At 39.4% G+C, this 23,574-nt stretch overlaps 1 protein-coding gene across 8 annotated transcripts in view; it reads right to left on the reverse strand.

Moving 5' to 3' along the window:
* The window catches only part of FAM53A (family with sequence similarity 53 member A), a 98,767-nt gene that overhangs the window by 48,776 nt on the left and 26,417 nt on the right, over positions 1-23,574 (reverse strand). For 7 of the 8 annotated variants that reach the window (XM_054030601.1, XM_054030596.1, XM_054030597.1 and 4 more), the window contains exons 2-4: positions 17,276-17,524; positions 9,062-9,116; positions 5,244-6,046 (exon numbers count right to left, since the gene is read on the reverse strand). In XM_054030601.1, the coding sequence (XP_053886576.1) occupies positions 5,244-6,046; positions 9,062-9,116; positions 17,276-17,353 (936 nt within the window). In that variant the 5' untranslated portion in view covers positions 17,354-17,524. The remainder of the gene's footprint in view (positions 1-5,243; positions 6,047-9,061; positions 9,117-17,275; positions 17,525-23,574) is intronic. The other variant, XM_054030600.1, reaches the window with a different exon arrangement.

Consider the following 23,574-nt stretch of genomic DNA (forward strand, 5'->3'; position numbering starts at 1 on the left):
ATAAATCCTCTCAAATAACTTGAGAGCTTTTTAAAATGAGATTACAAGATTGGCCGAGAAAGGCAATAGTATTGACGTAATATACTTGAGACTTCTGTAAGGTGTTTAGCTTTATAATCAAATGTCATGCAGTACCAAGTCAGAGTAATATAAAATTAACATGATCCACATTAAATGGATTAAAAACTGGCTAACTGGTAAGTCCCAACATGTAGTTGTAAATGGAGAATGGTCATTGAGTGGGTTTGTTTTCAGATGGGCCCTGCAGGGATCGGTTCTTGGCTGTACACTATTTTTAACATTGTCAATGACCTGGAAGAAAACAAAATCACTGATAAAGTTTGCAGAGGACACAAAAATTGGGGAAGTGGTAAATAATGAAAAGGACAGATCCAGATCAATCTGAGTCACTTGGTAAACTGGACACAAGCAAGTGTGTGTTTTAATACAGTTAGAAACAAAGAATGCAGGCCATACTCATAAGACTTTTTCCAAGGAAGCAGTGACTCCGAAAAAGAAAAAAACAAACAAAGATGGGGAAGGTGGTGGAATCATTTGAACATGAGCACCCAGTGCGATGCAGTGGCCAAAAGGGCTAATGCAATCCTTGAATGCATAAACAAGGGAATCTTAAACAGCAGTAGAAAGGTTACTTTACCTCTGTATTCAGCACTGTGACAGGTGCTGAGTAAGGAGGACTTAATCAGCCCCCTGCCACTCCACCCCCAAATCAAGGGGAATGGATTGGGGCTGGTTGAAGAGCCCTGTGCTTGCCTGGCAACAAGAAACAGCTGCCAGCCTAATTAGCCAGGGGCTATAAAGGCTGGCAGGAAGGAAACCAGAGGAGGGAAAAGTAGGGAAGAGAAAGGCCAGGCACAGAGAGAGGTGGGGCCTTCTAGTCTGCTGTTGGCAAAATTTGGCTGTGAAAACCTATACGTAGATAGTAAGGTGGTGGTGGGAAACAGCTGTAAATAAAGAGCACTGGTGTTTGCATCAACCTGAGAAGTCCCTGACTGATTTGCAAGGGAAGCAGGGGCAGAAACCAGAGGGGCCCAGCTGCACCTTGCTACAAGCACCAGCACAACTGCTGCAGGAATACTGTGGCCCATTCTAGTTCTCATACTTCAAAAGATGTTGATACATTGGAGAGAGTTCAGAGAAGAGACAAGAATAACTAAAGGGTTAAAAGACATGACTTACTGTGATAAATAGATTGAGCTCCTTGAATCCTTCATTACATGGGGAAACAAATATTTGATAATGGGCTCTTCAATCTAGCAGAGAAAGGTATAACACAATCCAATGGCTGGAAGGTGAAGCTAGACAAATTCAAACTGGAAATAATGCATATTTTTAATATTTTAATTAACCACTAGAACAATTTATTAAGTCGTGGTAGATTCTCCATCACTGGAACTTTTTATATCAAGATTGGATGTTTTTCTAAAAGATGCTCTACAAACTATTTTGGGGAAGTTGTGGCCTTCGTTATACAAAGGAGGACAGACTAGATGATCACAAAGGTGCCTTCTGGCCTTGGAATCTAACTCAACTACAGCTGTTCCAATTTAAACATCCTGCAAAGATTGCATCATTTCACCTGAAGTCTACCAAATCTTTGCTGTACAGGCCCTCAGGGCGTGGAACTCATTCCCACATGGAGCTTGCTATTACTCTCAAACTTTGAGCACATCTGAAAACAAACCTTTCAAAAAGGGCCAGGGGATTATTTAGTTAGGTTTATGGTAAAAAACGACCATCTTATTTTGCATCTATCACCACAACTATTTTCAATTACTTCTGCAAGGCATTTGTAGGGGAAATCTGAAGGGGTTACTTTATCATTATGATTATGTGTATTTCCTTCATGAACAAAGAAACAAGACTGAATCTACACCCAAGATCGTCCTAATTTTTTAATATAGTAGTTAGATCATATTTATATATAGCATTTTAAGTCTACACACCACTTTCAGAACTAGGTGCATTTCTTCCCCTGAAAGGCTTATGGTCTAAGGTAGATCAGACACAGGACAGTTCTTCCAATGAATGGAGATAGAAGGAAGATTCCTATTAAGTTTTGAAGGACTGTGGGAGGGAGGGAGAGATAGAAAAAATATGACTGTGCTTGGTGGACTGGAAGAGGAGACTTCTAAGTACAACGAACAGCAGGAATAAAGACATTAAACAGAGTGCAGGAGAAGAGATACAAGGAGCATCAAGTAAGAGGTGCTGGAGTGGGAGGAAATGAGAACAACCATAGAGGCTTGGAGGCTAGATTATGTAAGGGTTTTGGAGAAAGGTGCTCAAATTTTTATATGCTTAAAATGCAGTGGTGAAACAGTCCTGGCTTTTGTACAGTTATAGATCCTTGTGTATTTACAGCAAACAAGTGGTTTAATTTGCAGGGATAGTGCAATAGTGTTAGCCCTATGTAAGAGTGCAGAGACACTACTAGCAGAAAATAGACCTTCACCATAAAAAGTTTCAAGAAATTAAAGCACACATTTCTCAGGGTTTCTTCCTTCCAAAAAGACTGCTACACCACATATGTATGTGAATATTATATACTTAAAAACAGTCATTCAAAAATTAGAAATAGATCAATAGTGGACAAAGTTAACTGAACCACTAGTAGTGAAAATGCAAATTGGCTTCAGTTTCTGAAATATTCTTATTTTAGACAATTTAAGCAGGTGCTTAGCTTTCAGTTTGGCAGACTATTCTAGACTAGTATGAGAAACCGAGGCAACCTTTGACTAAAACCAAGATTGCCCCTTTGGATATTTTTCTTACATGGCTCAGATTCATCAGTATTAGGCAAATCAAAAACTACCCAAAATGAAGCTTTTTGCAAATAATTTCCCCCAAATCCTATAGCCTATTAGAGGAATGGAATAAATTGTATTTTAATGAGTTAGCATTAATTTACCAAAAAAAGCTTACTGTAAATTAATGCTAATTCCATAATCTGTTTTAGACTTCTGCCAATCGTTAGCACAGAAAGATCTTACATGACTGATTAATCAAGACTCATTTGTAATAAGCCTAACTGCATATTTTAGATGAAGTTAAAATTAATAAAACACACCCATGTCACAATCTATTGATATTTTGTGAATATAATATCCTTAAAAGCCAGAAAGGCATGTAATAATTGAGAGTTCAACATGGAGCAGATTTTTTGGCTCCAATCCTGCATGAAGCCTTGTGTAGATACTGCCTGGCACTTGCTGCAGGATCAAGGCCCATGATCTCATTTCAAATCCAAGTCTTGTACAGTTTTTAACTAACATTTTTCAAAATTACTTCACGTGAAAGAGAACCAATAAAATCAATATAAAAAGAAGAGCACTGACTCACATAATACAAAAATATAGTCAAGGTCTTATCACAGAGAATCTTCAATTTATCTGGGGGATAAATAAAAGGACTAGCTTAAGATGTTGACATTTTAGTTAATGAAGGTTTGCTGAAAAAAATTCACTTAGTACACTAGAAATTTAACGATGAACCTCAAAAAAAAAATTAACTATTTACTTCCATTAAAGGTTCACACACTACAGACCTTTTAAATGGGCCAAGATCACATAACTGCAACTCTCCTACCCTACCCATATAAAATTCATATTATGATTCTCATGAACTAAAACTACCCATCTGACCAATGATCTGATCATCCCCGGAAAGACCAGTTTCAGAAGACTCTAAGACTTACTGTCTTAGAAAGGAAGAGGCGGTGTCAATTTTATTCACATCTGGCTATCCTACTTCTACTACTATACCTAAAGTTACCCAATTGTTCTTTTATTTCCCACCGGTCTTAGAGGTTACTCTGGGCTCAGACACAATCTGGGAACGAATACTACCTTTCTGAAACCAAGGAAATATGCCTATTTCGTATTTGATCTGCCAAAATTAATTTTGCTTACCACAATACAATAAAGGTAAGAATCAGTCCAGCTGAAAGACATCCAACAGTTAAAAGTTCATCCCACAGCACTTTACCAGAACTTCCCTATGTCCTCATCTAAAATTCACCAATAAATGATAACCACAGATTTCCAGGGTCCCACTCCTTTCAACTTGTTCCTTTGAAAGATTTGGTAGTTCTTACGCTAACATTAACACATCATTTCTCATCTTATCTCTCATGATCATCCTTTTACACTGTCTCCCTCACCAGGCTATCACTAGGATAGCTCTATTTTGAAGAGGAAAGCAGGTTACATGAACCTCTCCAAGGCTGGTGCAAATGAGGTTATGGAAGACGTGTTAAAGGGTGTGGATGATGCTGACCTATGACGACACCACAATGCCAGATTTCTTTCTATGGCCCAAGTGATAGTACTTGATATTGCTCCCATGGACACCAAACAATGGGATTCTATTTTTAACTGCAGCACATGCTTAAATCTACATCAGCACTGCATAGTTATGAAAATGTTAACCCATGTACAAAGTCTACACTTCCCCCAGCTCATGATTATGCAGATAATGGGGGGGGGGGGGGGGAGTTACTCATTCAAAGAAAATTCTCACACCCAGTTGAGTGGGGAAATTTTGCACAGCTGGTCTAAAGAATGCATTTTTCTAGTACTGTGGGACAATGTTTAGAGAAGCCCTATGAGGATACATCTGTTTCCACTGTTGTCTCTTTATTAGCAGTTTCTTTAATTGCATTCACCTAAAGGATTTTTTGATGCACATTTATCTATGCTATTGTAGTCGGCCAATATATGTTCTGCCTCATTTTTTCTTTGACTTACAGAGGTATTAGAGCCATAAGGGATTACTTAAACCAGAACACATTTGCACCACAATAGAATGTTTTACTACTGCACCTAATCCCATCTCATGGGAACAGACTTACTTAACTGACTACTTTTCCCTTCACTTCCTCCCTGAAGTTGCTGTGGCATTTCAGAAGCAAGCCCCAATTTTTTTTTCAGCCCCAACCTTGTTAAAGTGTTTTGATGCAACCCTTTGTACAGGCTGTAGAAACAGGCTGCAGTGCACAAGCTGGGCCTTAGTAGTAGAGAGTTATAGGTAGCTACAAGGCATGAAGTTAGCAAGTGGCAGAAGCCTTGTTGTATTGCTGGAATTACAAAAGCCAATATTAACACACCAATTTATCTGACTTTCACACCAACAGAAGAGTTTGATTTAGCCAACTATTTTCTAGGAATAGCCTACATGCAATAATTCATTTCTACACCCTACTGAAGAAAGTAAAATCTCACCCGTGTCATTTTAAAAAAGTCTAAAGATGGACGATTCCACCGTACATCCTCCTCCCGTCTGCGCTTTAGCCGGCTTTTCTTTTCATTCAGGACACAAGGCTGTGAGCGGCATCTCAGCAAGCCCTGACGCCGGCTGAGCTCTGGTGTGGAGGTGGGAGTGCTGTTGGCTGAAGGCAAGAGGTTTCCTGTCTCAGTGATGTGCTCCTGTGAGAGGGAGAGGCGACGCCTAGGGTTAAAGTCACAAGGTCCTCCAGAATTCCAACGGATACTTGAACTTGTGCTTCCCTCACTACTGTCCACAAAGCCGCTGCTCGCAGAGGAAGGTCGGGGTACTGGAGAAGTATTGAAGCTGGTGATAGTGAAGACGTTATTTAAGGACAGAACATTTTGTGGCAAGCTGATACTTGTGCTTCTCTGTAAGTTTGCACTCCCATGACTGTTGCAGCGTTGCAAGGTGGCACTGCCACCGCTGTTGCATCGTCTCTTTGATACAGGAGTCCAAACTTTTGAACTGCCAGGTTTCCATGGTGACCGACAACGAGCCAATTCATCTGGCTCAGAGAGTGACCTACAGTGGCGTTTGGTAGGCGGCGCCAATGGCTGCCCCGAGTTTTCATTAAGGTTTAGTTCACTTATCCATCCTGACACCATAGATGTGCTGGAAGATTCCTGCTGCCATTGCAGACTCACGTTGTTAGCTGTGCCTCTACTGAATGGGCACACTGGGAAAGGGTAAGCTGAATTTTTGGTCGCGTCAGCTTGGATTGGACAACCCCCATTTAAAGCTTTCCAAGGGCTCTCTTCTAAGAAAGAAAAATGTAAGGGACGAGAGAAAAAAAAATAGGATACAGTTAGCTTACATTAATAGAGATATTATTTGGGTGAAAACTAACAAGTTGGAAGTCCTAGTTCTCTCAGCTGTGAAGGGGACACTTAACTCTGCATCGTCACCAAAACCCAACCCTCTAACATGAGCTAGTTCTGAAGGGAAAGATTACTACTGGAGAACTCCGGTATTTCAAAGTAAAACAAAACAAAACAAAACAAAACCAAACAAAATAGTATACACAAATTCTCTTGAAGTCTTCCTGAAGAAACATTAGAACTCTGTACCCTAATTCCCAACCTTTGTACTTCAGTATGGCAACTGTGAAAATGTGAACTACTTTTGCACATTAAGAGCTCTGGATAGTTTAGCTCTAAGTCACTTACAAAGCATAGTACTCTCAGCACACCATTTTGTACATTCAAAACTTGCACAATAGAATGTGGATATTAATAAGCAGTAGTGGCAAAGTTACTGCTGCTCCAGAGACTACAAAAAATATATTGCCATTAAGACCAGTAGCACTGAAGCATGATAAGTAGGGCTGAACTGGTTCAACCAATCTTGTGAAAAATCTAGCAGGTTGGGGTTTTTGTTTTTGTTTTGCTTAACACCCATTAAAATCTAGCTGATAACTATGACCATTTTAAGTCTATAGGGACCACAGATAATTTTGTTTTCCTCCATTATGGAAATATACTTCATATGTAAAGCCCAATAGTTATAGGTTTGTAATGTTTTTTCCTTCAAGACACTACATTATGGAAATCCAAGGCTTATGTGATGTGTGTTCATTCTTTATAATGTGACTAAAAGCTTTAAAAATAAAGTACTGAGAAGTCTTATTTTTGGAACTGTTAGTTAAGATTGTTTTTTGGATAGTGAGACATTTGTCCCTCCCACTCATATCCATGACACAAAGCTTCAGAGCCCTAAATTAAAGGCCATTATTTCATTCCCCTTATTTTACACTTTTTAAAAACCTTATACAAATTTTACTGTGAATACAGACAGCCCATAGTGTACAACTTCTTATGATCTGAAGTGGCAATGCTGGGTTGAAGAAAAAAAGTCTGCCAGCCAAGCCTCACTCTTTTGTGAAGCTTTTCTTTGAGAACATTTTGCACATTTTACAGCTGCTCCCCTACATTATAGAGTGAAGCGTAAGAGGAACTACAACAGAGGCCTAGGATTTGCAAATTGAAAGGCATATCATTGTCCGGCTGGCCAGTTAACAGCTCTTCATGCTTGGTTAGAAAATTTGCTAATTTAAACCAATTAGCCAAGTAAATTTCACTCATCCGGAGGGTGTGGTAATAAAGGATGAATTAAAGTTTTGGGACACCCAAAGGTCTTTCCCAACTAAGTTTTTAAAGCCTGTAATTAGAAGATGAAGTTTTTATCTTCATTACACTAAAAGTATATTAGAGCAGAGTATTACTTTTAAAGCTGGAGGTAAAAAGTTGTCTAGGTTCCCTGATTAATAATATTTTACATATGGATCTTGAAGATGGTCAGGGATGCAAACCCATGTTGACAGGTGACCCTAAACCTCTGACTGCCAGAAGTCTGGAAGGGAAAACGGGGTGGATCACTCCCACTGCCCTGTTCAGTATGCTCCCCCTGAAGCTGTGATACTGGCCCATGTTGGGAGATAGGATACTGGGCTAGATAGACCATTGGTTTTACCCAGTATGGCAGTTCTTATATTTCCACTGCAGCTAGTCGTTTTTTTGTTTGTTTGTTTGGTTTCTCTCTCTCTCTCTCATATATATATATAAAATATATATAAAGTGGCAAAAGATGATTTGTTAAAATGCTTTGAGGGTTGTAAACCCAAGTAGCTACAAGATGTATATGCTACATGGCCAGTAGGGTCTTCCAATAGTTTCCACATTTTGTTTACTCAAAAAGACCCTTCCAACTTAAAACTATAACTGTCCAGACAGCTGGCCTATGCAAATATATATTATTAGAATTCCTTTGTCCTCCTTCCTCCAGTCTTTCAGATGGGTAAAGTCATATGTGTTTTGCCTTAATTAAACTATAAGCTCTTCAGAGCAGGAACCATCCTTAACTCAGTGTGAATAAAGCACTTAATACAGTGAGGCCCTGATCCTGTCTGTGAGTTTGAGACACTACTGTAATGCAAATTTTGTTAGCATCTAGTTTTAAGATCTCTTACAACGGCTGGTTCATGTAAAAAACAGAAATAATTGCTCAAAGTCACTGATGATTTTTACAGTAAATGTGCGGAGACTAGTGTTGTTTGTACGATGCTGTTGTAAGATTGTGTGACTGCTGTTCCCTTGGGAACCTCAAAGAAACAAAGATCAGTATTTCAGGAGACAATCCCACTGAGTAAATGAAATGTACCACCCCATATAAAGAAATTAAGCTGATGTAAAATGTCAACTTCTCATCATCAATAAATCAAAGATATATAAAAAAAAACAACCCATGACATGGCAGTAAAATAGCAGAAACATAGAACAGTAACCAGATATCCCAAGACAAAAACACACACACACACAAACCACCACATACATGCAGGTTTTCCTACATCAAAAGACACTGGACATGGCCTTTGATTGTTTGCATCACGTTAACAGATATTTGAGAGCGAATATATGGTTTATTCTATATTGCAAAGCCCTATTTTTATGAAGGTGTGTAAAGAAGTTAAATGTGTGGTTTTCTGCTCTGAAGAAAGCCTTGACAGGACAAAACGGTGTACATCACAACAGATATTGAACAAAAACATGTAAGAAGGGTTCTACTATGCAAAGCAGATGACAAGTACAAAAATTAACAACCAGTGATTCCCAGTATTGTTCCAAGACCCACATAAGCCAGGAGGCTCTATAAGAGCATGCTCCAATCCCCTCCACCTTATTTCAATAGAAAGGCTGCTTATTATAACAATTACTACAGTAAAACACCGTTATGATTTCGGGGGGGGGGGGGGGGGGGGAGAATACAAAAAACTTACCATTGATTTCGAAAGGGAACAAGCTGCCACTTTTGTTCAGCTTCTCAGATGAGTACTGAAATTAATCAGAAAAAAATTTCAACACCATACAACTATACATGGTGTGAAAGGCAGTGAGCACAAGCCTTAATGAAAATTTAAAATATTGTAGTTCCCAGTTTCCCTATATATATAATAATTAATGGAATGACCATGTTTCTGGTTGGGAGTCTTAAAAAAACCTATACTCTTCAGTCTAAGTTACTGGTAATTAAAAAAAATTAAGTTCATTTTTTTGGTACAACACTATACAAGAATCCAAAATATCTTTCAAAAAGCGTTCAAGTATTTCCTGGGTTGCAATATGAACCAAATAAAGTAATTCCAAAGTTGAATGAATCTATCCCTAACTCTTTCCCTCCCCCCCACCCCCCCCGGCAAAAAAATAGAGAGCTTTGGATCCACACCTAAAATTTATTAATCAAAACAGCAGGAAATTGAAATTTAAGAAACTGTTGTCTGAATTTTCATGCTTCTATGGTATTGCAAATTCAGCATACCTGAACAGCTTTACTAAAGCCATTCCAGTCTTAGGTAAACACAAATTTAGATTCAATTAATACATAACTAAGGACTGGATAAACATATTATGGCATTTATAGGAGAAAAATATTTGTTGCCCTTTAAGAGCGTATTTTGCTATGTTTTACTGATCTTTTAGTAGATCTGTGGATTTTGCCCTTTAAAAAGTAGATTTTTCACAATAAATTTTAATGGTTACCAAAGAATAGCTACATTTTTTCACACAAATCATTGCAAATATTGATCAGATACATCATGTTAACATGGCTTCTAAGCATGGTTACTATATGTGCATTCTATAAAATCCTTAGAAACAAGTCTAGTGCATAGTAAGGAGAGTTTGTACACGCTGCTTGTCTTCACTACTGGGGAGATCGACACTGCTGCTATTGATGCAAAGTGAAGGCCTGCTAAATTGATGGCAGAATGCTCTCAGGTCAACTCCGGTACTCCAGCTCCACAAGAAGAGTAAGGTAAGTCGACAGGAGAGCGTCTCCCATCAATGCAGGGCAGTGAAGACACCTTGGTAAGTCAACCTAAGCTATATCGACTCCAGTTACATTTATTCACGTAGCTGGAGTATCGTAACTTAAGTTGACTTACCCCGGTAGACAAGGCCTCAATGTTTTTCTCCCAGTTATCATAAATTTAGATGGAAAAGTGACTAGATTTGTATCAGATATGTAGTGTAGCTTGATATCGAGCCTCCTAATAACTAAAAGGCAAATTAATAACCTTACTAGAACTCAGATTGTTGTAGAGTTTTTCTAGGGATGGGGAGGAAGGACAGATTATTTTAAAAACCTGCCCTTTTTTTAAAAGCTGTTTTTGGACCTTGTTTTCGGTATTAAGCCAAAAAAAAGATAGTATTGTTCAGAGACTTCCTTCCAGATACAAGTTCAGTTTTAAGTAAACATCCTTGGGCAATGGAGCATTTTTGCTGTTTACCACCAAAGTGCAACTGGGAGCTTTAAAACCTTGAACTTCAAATTCACAACTAAGATACTGAGTAGTGCAAGGACAGTTTGCTTTCTTTAAAAAAATCCTTCCCCACTACCTACCACACAAAAATGCCTGCATGTTTTATAGACTTTTGTCTATACTTTTTATCCTATATTTTCTATATCTGCAGATGCATTTGGAACTAGGTACTTAATAAAGCACAAAATCTTTTTCCAGAAACAGCAAGAGTCTTAGGATCCCAGGACTAATTTAGGTTTCAAAGTTTTAATCTTGAGACTGGTAGGGAGCATTATGTCATTCATGTTCATCTTGTAAAACTGAATTTTCCCAGTTACATAGTCTATAATTTTATTAATGTATAATATAATCAATTGTGCTAAACTAAGAGTGAGGCGCTGTTTTATCCACTAATTTGAGATAGGAACTCACACCATTATTGTTTTGAGGAGCAAATGTGGATAGAGTGACAATATGACACAAATTTAAAGAGACTTTTAAATAGGTTATTTAAAGACCTCCCCTCCCCCTCCAAATTCAGATTACCACAGACATTTCAAGTATACTCATTATCAACTGACAACTGTGTGCTAGAGAAAATTACAGAACCAAGTTTTTGGGAAAACCATAGCTCAGGGGAGGAGGGTGTACATACACACAGTTTATAACATTATATAATGAAAACCAAGGTTTACTTCATGAGTTTCCATCAGCTAACAATTATACCTTGTCTTTTGCTTTAAACTGGAAAAAGTATTATCTGTATGCCTTGCAGTGGGATTGAGTAGAATCCCACTGGAAAACCAGAAACAATTGAAGATCTCATTTGGAGAAAATGTCAACCTGTGTCCCAAACCATCCCTTGAAAAATGACAAGTCAGTGGAATGTTCATTCCATTTTTATAAGTACAGTATTTGCATTTTAGGGCAGATTACAAAATTTTATTTTGTGAAGCACAATGCTATGGAAATTCAAACTATTAAGATATGGAAACAAGAATATTTAAATCTTAGAAAACTGTACATCTTCAACCACAAAAAGGGTAAAGGACTGAGATGTAAGTAAATCTTTAAACAGTCTTTTTTTAAAAATGACTGATTAAGAAATCCAAAAAACCTGAATCAATTGGATTAAGGGCTCAAATTTGGACCATATATTTAGAAGGGCCAAAAAACCAATAGCAAATCACAGACTTGATCCCAAATTTCTTGCATGGGCCATCATTAACTGAATGCCCAGATGATTCAAGAGAGATCTGTTAAGAATACATTTAGTTTTAAAATATTTGCAGTCCAGTTATTTGATCAGCTTCATGTTCTAACCAATTGTAAACCAAGCAATCTTAACCAGCCTATTAGATCTTTAACAGTTATAATGTAATTAAGAGGTGGAAAAAACATCTAATACAAATGTCTGGAGAACATGGTGATCATTCTTACACAGTACAATACAGATCAGAGGTCCTGTCTAATAAGTCACAGCTACCTTCATCAGTTCATCCTTTCTCTCCCCTGCAAACAACTCTTCATAGATGGGGGGGGGGGGAAATGATTCGACTGATTCTTTACAAGCATTCACCTCGGACACCACAAATCACAGGTAAATTACTTTTTTGCATAAATTACTTGCATTAGTAATTACTGTAATAGATACTCATTCTTTGCAGACCAGGGTTCAATAATTCTCTCGAAAAAACAAAAACAAAAAAGCCAACATATCATCTAGGAAAGGGAGAAGAAGTCATTGGGTCCTTTGTGGATGCACTAAGATACCACCATGATAAGACCTTTACTGTATGAACCTTCAAATGCACGTGCACGGTCAATGAACCAAGGGATATTTAATTAAGCCATCTCCCAAATCTAGCCTTCAAAGCTTTCCACTGGTGGTTGGGTCCAGGAGACCCTTCCACTGCAAATTTTTCTATACATACTAGCCTAAGTAGTGCTGGCTCGTTTAAAAGCCTTCTCCTACCTTGGTTATGAGTCCGAAGACATTCACACTCGCCTGTTAATATCTTAAAACCTGAAGTCATAGGTACTGCTATTCAGCATTTCCTTCCTTACTTCACATACCATAGCTCACTTCCATGGGGGGGGAGGGGAAAAAAAAAAAAAAAAAAAAAAAAAAAGCAGCCCCAACGTGAGAACCATCAGACCAAAAGCAACAGTACCAGCAGACAAAACCTGACGATTCTTACCGGCTTGGATAAACTTATTTTGTATGTCAGCCACATTTGCTCAAGGAAAAAAAGAGTTTACAAAGCTCCCTGGCCAAACCCGCAACCCAAGGGGACTGCAATGTATTTTCAGCACATTCTGTAGATATACTTTCATATCAGTCAGAAATGATCAAGTCTAATTTATAGCTCCAGATATAAAGATCACAGAACCCAGGCAGAGCACGCCTTTCTGACTCACTAGCATGGCCCCTAGTTTTATGGCTTCCTCTTCCTAAAGGACAAAAGGGCGAGACAATAAGACATCAATGCTACTAGTTCCCCTTTTGGCCCTTGAGTCCATGCTCTCTCCTAGCTACTGGAGGAGCTATCTAGTCTTCTCTTGAGTATTCCACTCACCAGTAAATCTACTTCAGGATCCAATTCTTCAGACCCAGCACGCCCAAAGTCCTCTTGAAACATGTGATCTGATTTTTAGAAGTGCTGGGCATTGAAAACTATTTCTGTACACAAATCAGTCAGTCTCTGAACCAGAATATTAGTTCCAAAAATTAAGTGGCCAGAATGTCATGACTAATCAAATATCTACCACCTTTTCCAGAATATATGTACGTATATATATATATATACACACACACACACACTTAAAGCACTTTTTTGCTATTTGTCTAAAGAAAGGTTGATTTTTACTGGTTGGTAACCATTAAAACATGTTGATTTAGAACCAATTATAACATTTTACATTAAATTTGGGGTTTTTTTTAGTAACCAAGAGGATAAACCACAACTATGCAAATTTATTTAAGCAATCACATAAGCTTAACTTACTTTTTTTTTAAAATATAACATTTGAAAATGGTGACTGATACAATTAGGACTGTATAGGGAGCCTGGGTAACTATTTATTATATGATGATTAATTTTTCAGTTGTGATTTGTGTCAAACTCTTTTGGATGGAAATTCAATTAAAATGCACAAGAGCAGCATTATAAGTTTTTTTAGCTAAATGAAGCATCTTAAAGATGCTGGATACACAAGAAAGTTTAAATGGAACACATTAATAAAGTTAGCTGATTTATTAAAGGAAGTATTACCTGTAGCTAGTGAACTGATTATTTCTCGCCACTATGTTCAAGATTTTTGAACTAATAGAGCTCATCTTTTCACACCTAGTTTTATTTGCATTGAAAGGGGAAAAACAAGTCTTCCAGCTTTTTCAAATCCCAATTGGTTTCTTAACTTGGGATGAACTAGTCACTGACCTGAACTAGTTGAATGAACTGAAATCAAGAAGATATTCTTCTGCAAGTGCAGAAGAGATAACTGCTGTCACAAGCTAGGTTAGCACTTCAACAATTTCTGGTGATAGGCGTGTAAGCCAGTGATTTCCACCAGTTCAATGGTTTGACTTTCTTTCAAACTTGGCAGCAAATATATACTACTAAATATCTTTTTAATTTAATTAGGGCTGTGAATTAAATTGCAGTTAACTCAAATGATTAATGCAAAACAAATTAATTAGATTAAAATTAGTCGAGACTCATTTAATCGCACTGTTAAACAGTAATAGAATATCAATTTATTATAAAGATTTTTGGAGCTTTTTCTACATTTTCAAATATATGTACTTCAAATACAAAGGGTACAGTGCTCACTTTATATTATTTTTTATTACAAATATTTGCACTGTAAAAAATAGTATTTTTCAATTCACCTCAATTACTATAGTGGAATCTCTATCGTGAAAGTGCAATTTACAAATGTAGATTTTTTTTTAACCTAACTGCACTCAGAAATAAAACAATGTAAAACTTTAGAGCCTACAAGTCAACTAAGTCCTACTTCTTGTTCAGTCAATCGCTAAGACAAACCAGTTTCTTTACATCTACATGAGCTAATGCTGCCCGCTTCTTATTTACAATGTGACCTTACAGAAAAACAAGTCAAACAAACAAAGCACCTTAAAAAAAAGTCATCTGAACATTTCTAAGGATAAAGTTGCTTGGAGGAATCAGACAACGACCAATCTCCATAGAGTAGAGAAGTATCAGGTGGAAGGGAGACCCGAGAAGGTGGAAATGGGTCAAATTTTTAATCTTTTCAGTGTACATCTTGGCCAGTGCTGTTCACTGGAATTTCTAGTGATACGGGCAGAGGGTCAAGATACCACCTGCAGATTAGTCTCTTGTCTATTAAAATCTAGCAGGGATACAATGGGCCCATAATGAATGAAGCTGATCAGCACCTTTTTCAGATACAGTAAAACATGCTAAGAGCAACCACTCATGGGAGTTAGCAGAAGTGGTTGCTTATAAGTAGGGCGACCATATTTCCCTATGCTTAATATGGGGACACTTGGTAAAATTACTCCTATTCAAGCGAGTTCAACAGCAATCAATCAGAACTATGCAGTACAAATAATTCAAATTAATATCATGTTGACTGAGCCCGTTAGAAAGAAATACTGTATAGTTGGATTCTTTATTTACCTTCTTATCTTTAAGGATTTAGGGTTCACATGGGCAGGGGTGACACACACCCCTATCCTCACACGAGAAAGTGACACACACTCCTGTACACCTCTCTCACATGGGGGGGGGGGAGGGGTGACCAACTGACCCAACCCTCCCTGCCCAGTAGTCTCTACCCTCCATGCCTAGCTGGGCCCGCCTCTCCTGGTACCGCATCTTCCTGACTCTATAAGTGGGGTGCATGCAGGGTCACATGTCCCCCCCTCCCCGATTTCTGCCAGGGTTCACACCAGAATGTGGCCAGCAGCAGCCTTGCAGAAGGGAAGGGATGGGAGCTGCTTATAGGAGAGGGGGAAAGAATAACTTGGCCCGTTTCTTTGCAGAGCTTATCTCTTCCTGCCCCCTCCTTCCCTGTGTGGCTGGAAGCAGCTTGTTTCTGTTTCATCACCTGCAAGGTGTAAGCTGATTTACAAAACCAAGTTTTGCTTACAGGAACCATCAAGATGTTTAAGTGCCAAAACCGAACAGCCACAATTACTGTAACCCTGGTTCATCCTCCCCATTTCCCCTAGTTCAAACTTGTTAAATGATCCCTTTATACAGAGCTCCACCATTACCTAATATACAAGGCTTGTGAACGTTGCTAGATGCATAGCACTGTCATCCACAGACCAGATACAGCCCTTGAAGCAGAGTATATGCTTCTCTACTCAACCCCTACAAGTGTACCCCTATTCCTAAATCTTCAGTGAGTACACCAGTAAGAGTGAAAAGCTAGCTCAGTCTTCAAACTCATGCAACCCTTAGTATTTCTGATGAAATTGTCCATGGCAGTCACCCTCTAGAATTTATTTCTCACAGAGCAAAGCACCATCAAAGGATAGCTACTAGCCAAGGAATCAAACCAATGTGCTAAAAATGAAAGTGTAGCACAGCGGTGGGCAAACTGGAGACAAGGAGCAGGGGGCGGTTGGTTGGGGTGGAGATTCTGGGGGGACGGGATAGGTGTGGGAGTCCCACTGGGCCTGTAAGGGGGTGTGGGTGTGGATAGGAGTCAGAGCAGTCAGAGCACAGGGAGGGTTGGGTAGGGGGTGGGATCCTGGGGGGGGGGGGGGGGGTCAGGGAACATGGAGCAGGGGGGGTTGGATGGGTCAGGAATTCTGAGGGGGCAGGGGCCAGGCTGTTTGGGGAGGCACAGCCTTCCCTACCCAGCCCTCCATACAGGTTTGCAACCCTGATGTGGCCCTTGGGCCAAAAAAAAAGTTTGCACACCCCTGGTGTAGCAGATTGCCCCCACTCAAAGACATACCATAATTCACCACAAAGCTGTGTGTTCTACACATCTTAAAAAAAAAAAAAAAAAAAAAAAAAAACCAACAACAAAAGTTTGCTGCTTTATAGTTCCTGCAGTATAACTAGGTGAATAAATGAAGGTCGCAATTGGGGCATCTCTGCTGCAAGGAAAGCATCTACTATCTTTGCAGACAAAACATTCTAGCATTTCATCATATCTTCTCAAGGCCCACCATAAGCACATAACCATGCCTTCTAACTAGTATTCATATTACTTGAGAAAGTTCTCTGAATAAATGAGGCAAACAAAATTTAAGGGGCAAATTTTTTCAGAAATTTAAAAATAAGATTCTCCTGATCTACAATGCACCACTTACCATCCTTGCTTCCCTCTAACCTCAAGCAAGTTACACACAAAACATATACACTAAGAGAACCTTAAAAGTGGCAAAGTCAAGCACTCAAAATGTTAGGAAACAGAATTACGGCTGCCTGTGCAACCTCAATTTGGCTCCCTTGCACATATGCATTATGATACAGTCTTCAGCTACATGACTACATATTCTTTTTCCACAGGACCCCTGCTTCACTTCCCTCCTACGTTTAGGAACCCTCACCCATTGTCCCAACATAAATCCATAATTTAATTCATTCCTCCATTCTTGGCTTTGGTGTGTATTTTATGAATGCTGCCTCTTTACTACCTACTACTTCAACAAGCTTACACGGTAGTTTGGCATGTCCTTACCAGGTGAATATTGTATGTTTTACATGTCAGATCGTCCAAGCTCTGGTTCTGCAGCTTTTCCGTTATTAGTGTTACCATGGTAGTTGTCCCTTTGCCACTGCTCACACTGAGACGTGTTGGAGGCTCCTCTGTGTCCTGTTTCAGTATTCGTGAGCCATTTCTGGTTCTGTTCTAAATCTCAAGATTTATGCTTCCATCTTACTGCCAAAGTTTATATCCAAAGGCCTTCAGTGTATCATGTCTGCTTTTCTGTAAAGTTGGAGGGGAGGAAGTAAAAAAAAAAAAAAAAGTCAGTTTTGTACCCAACAAATTCTTTACAATAACTGGATTTATACTTAAGGACCTTTCACATATAGCCAAAGATGTTAGTACTCCCAAATTTATCTTGCATTTTTTCCCCCTTGCCTCACAGATTACAGGTCTCATTTCACGAAGTATGGCTCCTACTGCTGTTATACTGATCGCTGACAATTACCACCACAAAGGCGGAAGTCACATCTCAGTAATTTTGCTTGTCAGCCCTTATTTTTCTCTCTTCCCACAAGACATTCTATATAGCAACCAGTATGCTCTATCGAAAGACTCCTTTCTCTCATTAAAAAAAAAAAAATCACTAAAGCAAAATTAGTGACAGGTGTGTGTAGAAAAGCAAGTTTATATAAGAGGAAGGACAAACAAATGTAGAATCTTGTTTCGTAAAACAGGAAAGATCTTCAGGCTATTCAACATAATGGATATTATGTTTCCCAAATAGGCCCCTCTGGCAGATCTAGCTGAAAGATTTGTATGTGTATGAACAGAATGGGATAGAGGTTTTTTTGAATACATTTTCTGCTTCCCTATATTTCTAGGTACATATGTATAGAGACCAATAACGCTTATAAAAATGTATATTTAACTATTATAATTACTGATCTTCAGCTAAAATTGGATCTTAGAGTTGTAAAACAGAAAGCTGACTGAAAGGTAAACGTGCATTCTAAATACACATTTTAAAGTGAAGAGAACATTTCCTTGGTGAGCAATAAAGAGAAACCAGCAGTAAGCTCACTGCTGTCCCTGGTCAGCCCTTACCTACCTTTATTTTTGCTATCCCTACTATCACCATTGCCCAGAAAGTAACCTCTCTTTCATCACGCCTCTTCTTCGAAGATCATTAGCTACCTACTTACATCAAGAACAGTCTTACCAAAGCCACCCCCATCGTGTTTGCTTGTTTTCTCTAACTCTCCTCTTGTTCCTTGCACTTCTCCATGCAATGATGTAAATCTCTCTTCTTTTTTGGTTTTCCATCTTCTACCTTAGACCCCTCTAGGCTTCCAAACTCACTTCTACCTTTGTCTCAGCAATAATTTCTCTACACCCAACCTTCAGTGAACTGTTGTCCCCTATCTTAGCTTACTTATTTCAGACTGTCCGCTTTTAAATGTAGGGACACATCACACTGCCTTTGTAAACACATCATGTAAATTTATAGTACCAAATAAAAATGATTAATAAGTGAGACTGATTCACTTTAAACCATGTGCTTTGTGAAGCATCAGGAAGAGATGCTACACTTGCATTTATACAAAACTAGAACAGAGAGCTATTTATACCCAAGCACATATTCAGAGATGCAAGTCAAATGTAAAGTAACCAAAGACTGTTTACTCTTCAAAATTGTTTTGCAATGTTGGGAATGGCCAAACAGGAAGAGACGCAACAAATTAAAAAGGCACCAAACCATCAACAAGTTTTGTTTGCATTCAACAGGATACTTTTTTAAAAAAACGTTTATATTTGAATTTGTGATAAAGAGACAAGGTGGGTGATGTAATGTCTTTTATTGGACCAACTTCTATTGGTGAGAGAGACAAGCTTACACAGAGCTCTTCTTCAGGTCTGGGAAACGTACTCAGAATGTCACAGCTAAATACAAAATGGAGCAGATTGAAATGTGTGTTAACCATGTATGGTAAACAATCTGTTCCATTTTGTATTTAGCTGTGACACTCTGAGTACGTTTCCCAGACCTGAAGAAGAGCTCTGTGTAAGCTCAAAAGCTTGTCTCGCCCACCCATAGAAGCTGATCCAATAAAAGACAATACCTCACCTACCTTGTCTCTAACCGACCGACACAGCAACAACACTGCATACAATTTGTGATAAAAACAGATTAATCTAAGGAATATTGGAAAATAAGTGATTATTTTGTAAGTTTATATAACGAACATACTTCAACATATTGTATTTATATTTTAAATATGTCTGGTATTTTCCACATATACTAATCAATTTCTTAAATAACTGCTAATAGTAAGCCAGAGGTTATTTGGGTACATGATTTAAGTTAAAGCCATTTAAAACCTAGGTATTACCCATACAATACTGCCTAATTATCTTTAAACCGGTCACCTAGACGTACATCCTGAGAATATAATTCCATATTATAGCCCTACATAACAGCAGATCTCTTTGGAAACAGTAAAATTGCTGGGATAATATAAATATGCTGTTGTCACTCTTCCTGCCCCTCACTCCACTCTGATTTTACTTGCCATGAAGTAGGTATTGTTTAGGATAACACTTGGATGCTTCCTAGGAGCACTAAAGCTTCACTGGTCTGTTTCTACAGAAATGCAAGCTAAAAGCACAATGCTGTCTTCGTTTATAAGCACCCAAGACTCAAAACGTTTGCCAATGCCTCTCCTGAAATCCAATCAAATCTCTGAATCAGAAATTGAAAAAAACTCCTACAGAGCACTGATGCACTCATCACTAAGAAGAGTGTGTTGTTGCTTTTTAAAAAAAGTAAAGTGTCTGCCATACCATACAACACAACTTAAGGCTGCTTTCATATTCTGTTCTTATATCTATAAATGCATGCACACAGCCAAATGTTATGCACAGGCAACCTGACTGACTTCACTGGAAGTAAGTAGGCATACCCAAGAAAAGGAGTCTGTCTCAAAGTCTAGAAAGCTGTAGCATTTTATCTGAAGTTGGGTTTTGCCATTCACTATGTGTCCATCAATTCAGAGGAGGACTATATTAGGGTTACCATTCGTCCGGATTTACCCGGACATGTCCTCCTTTTGTGTGCTAAAAATAGCGTCCGGGGGGAATTTGTAAAGCACTCACAATGTCCGGGATTTCCCCCTCCCCTGGCAGAGCAGAGCGAGCGGCTGGGAGGGCTGCAGGAAAGTCCCGGGCTGGACTCCGGAGCAGCTTCCTCCTCCCACCCCCCCCTCCCTGCATTCTGAGCCGGCCGGCAGCTCCTCCTCCTGCAGCCCGCTCCGGCAGCCCTGTGCAGGGCCAGGGACCGGGTTTTGTGTTGTGCTGGGGAGCTCAGCCATGTGTCCGGCTGGCACAGAGCCCAACACCCTGTTCTGAGCAGCAGGGTAAGGGGGGGCAGGAGAAGGGACAGGGAGGTTCTGGATGGGGCAGTCAAGAAACGGGTGGGGGCTTTTAGAGGGGAGTGGAGAAAGTTTTGGGCAGTCAGGGTACAGGTAGGGGGCAGGGTCCTGGGGGGCAGTCTTAGGAGGGGGCAGTTAGGGGACAAGGAACAGGGAGTCTTAGATAGGGAGTGGAGTCCCGGGGGGCAGTTAGGGGCAGGGGTCCCAGGAGGGGGCAGTCAGGGGACAAGGAACGGGGGGAGGGTTGGGGGTTCTGGGGGGGCGGGAAGTGGGAGGGGCAGGGGCGGGGCTAGGGCGGGGCTCCTCCCGTCCTCTTTTTTGCTTGTTGAAATATGGTAACCCTAGACTATATGTTATTAAAAGATATTTCATTTTGACATATTAATGCAAAGGCTTTGAGATTAAGAAACTATCATAGGACAATTACTCCAGAAGGGCAGCCACCAACTCCTGCTAAGCTTTTCAGCTGCAGTTTCATTCCACCTCCTTTCCCTTTTCTTCTGTAAGTAGAGTCGTTCAAAAACTTACAAAATCGTCTGCTTAGAAAGGACAGGTAGGCAAATCCAATCAAACTAGCAGAGAAAAAAGTGACTGATGATACACAAAGGAACATTTACATAATGGATATAGAAAGTACCTGCTAGAACAAGACTATATACTAAAGGTTTTTCTTTGCATCATATTGTAGAATCTTAAACCTTAGTTCAATTAATGCATCTTATTATGCAAAGTAAGTGGAATGGATAAGGCTATTGGATACTAATTTTTAATCAATTGGACATTCCAGACCACAACTTAAATCGAGAAAAAGAATTCTTGAACTAGCATGGCACACTATTTCAAACTCAGATTAAGCAACCAGCCATCAGGGAGCGGTCACCTTTATTAGTTCCAGATAATCACAAAGATGGATAAGTTCCTCTTTCCCCCCCTCCCCCCTTTTTTTTTTTTTTTTTTTTTTTTTAAGTGGAGACTCATTAAGGCAATTTTCTGCTACTGGGCAATTTACACGGTTTATATTTTCCTCCATATGTACTGTCATTACTGTACATGTACATTCACAAGACTGAACCACAAGCATAGATCTAGGTCTAGTTTGTATCTTCCCTCCTTCTCCCCCCACCCACTCCTTCACCCAAAGCTGATCCTACTGGGAAATTCAAAGTGAGACTTTAAAAAGAGACCCATGTTCAATACAGTTACCTGTGAGACGTTACTAGGTTTACCAAAGCTGTGGAAGATAGAGTATGTACTACAAAGATAAATTACATTAGTCAGACTAATTTGTTTAACTTTCTACTAGATTTCAGCTCCTGTCATTCCTGTTGGGAAATCCCAGCTTTCAGCACTTCGTAATCACAGAGTGAGAGACTGCAGTGGACATCTCAGTGTGGTTACGACAGCACTCAGACCACTGCTACAAATTAAAAATTTTCTTATAAAGGTAACTATTTTGAGGTAACCTGCATGTTAACTGACGTGTTCTCATACATAGGCATCCACAGTTCTTTATACCATTCATCGATTAGAGCGGTTCATTCCACCAAACCGAAGCTTCAACAATTTTTCTTTCCCCGTTTCAATTCAGACCTCCCCCTTTGCTGGGCAAACTACAGCACAGCGCTCTAATCCCAGTCTGCTTTGTCACTTCTTATACGGGCTACTGAGTCAGAATGCTAATGCCTCGGAAAAAACTAAATTGTTCAAGCTACCGATGGAGTAGTTTCTTCTTAAGCTTGCCAGTTAGTAGTTAGTTTATGCCATTAAGTATGAGTTTCTCTCTCTCTCTCTTCTAAAAGAAAAAGAAATCCTCCTAAAACATTACTGTAGATGGTCTCAATTTATACCGATAGACCATCTACCTAAATTGATACTTTTTTAATCCTACCAAAATCAGCCTCAATATCTTGTGGCAGCAAGTTCCACTGGTTACTATGAGTTACGCTTAAAACAAACAAACAAAAAAACCCACACAACCTATTTCCTCATATCTGTTTCAAATTTTGTGCTTTTAAAGTCCCTAGATGTGCCCCCCAACCTATTGTTAAGCCATCGGTAACTACAGTCCCGGTTGGTGGAGGATAAGCAAAGGATACACCCTTCCATACATTGTTCTGATCTGCCCACCACTCTAGGGACTCCAGAACTGCTGAAGGTACTCAGACTAGGCTGTTGAAACATTTCCCAAATCATCAATTTTTGAATTTCAGCTATCCTTGCAGAGTACGGAAGTGCAATCTCACATGCTGAACTACATAAGTACATGAAGCCATGAGGGCTAGCAATGTCAAGCATACCCAAACAGTGGTTGAGAGGTGAAGATTTGAAACACGGATATAGGCAGCGAATTGTCTGAAATGACTTGTGTGAGAGAAAGGCCCTCGCACTTAGTCTAGTAGGGCCCCAATGAAATCCATTTTTGTGTTTTGGAATTAATGTGGACTTCCCTTTGTTCAAAATCAGCCTCAGCCAATCAAAGAGACAGTATGAACCGGACTTGATGGTGAACTTGGTCTTTGGACTTGCCCCTCACTAGCCAATCATCCAGATAAGGGATGATGTGAATCCCTGTTTTCCTGACATAGACTGCTGTTACAATTATGCATTTGGTAGATACACACAAGGTTGAGGGCAGGCCAAAGGGAGTACTGTGTATAGATAATGTAGTGGTGGGTCAACAAATCTCAGAAAACTTCCTGGGGCTTCACATAACTGATACATGAAAGCAGGGTTCTTGAAGATCGAGGGCAGCAAGCAAGTCATTGTGATCCAATGCAGGAAGAATTAGAGCTAGGGTTTCCATGTGGAATTTCATATTTGATAGAATGTTGAGACTTCAAAAGGTCAAGAATACGTCTGACCCCTCCCTTGAACTTGCGAATCAGGAAGTAATGGGAGTAG

The sequence above is a fragment of the Malaclemys terrapin genome, chromosome 5, assembly GCF_027887155.1.
Source record: "Malaclemys terrapin pileata isolate rMalTer1 chromosome 5, rMalTer1.hap1, whole genome shotgun sequence".
NCBI lineage: Eukaryota > Metazoa > Chordata > Testudines > Emydidae > Malaclemys > Malaclemys terrapin.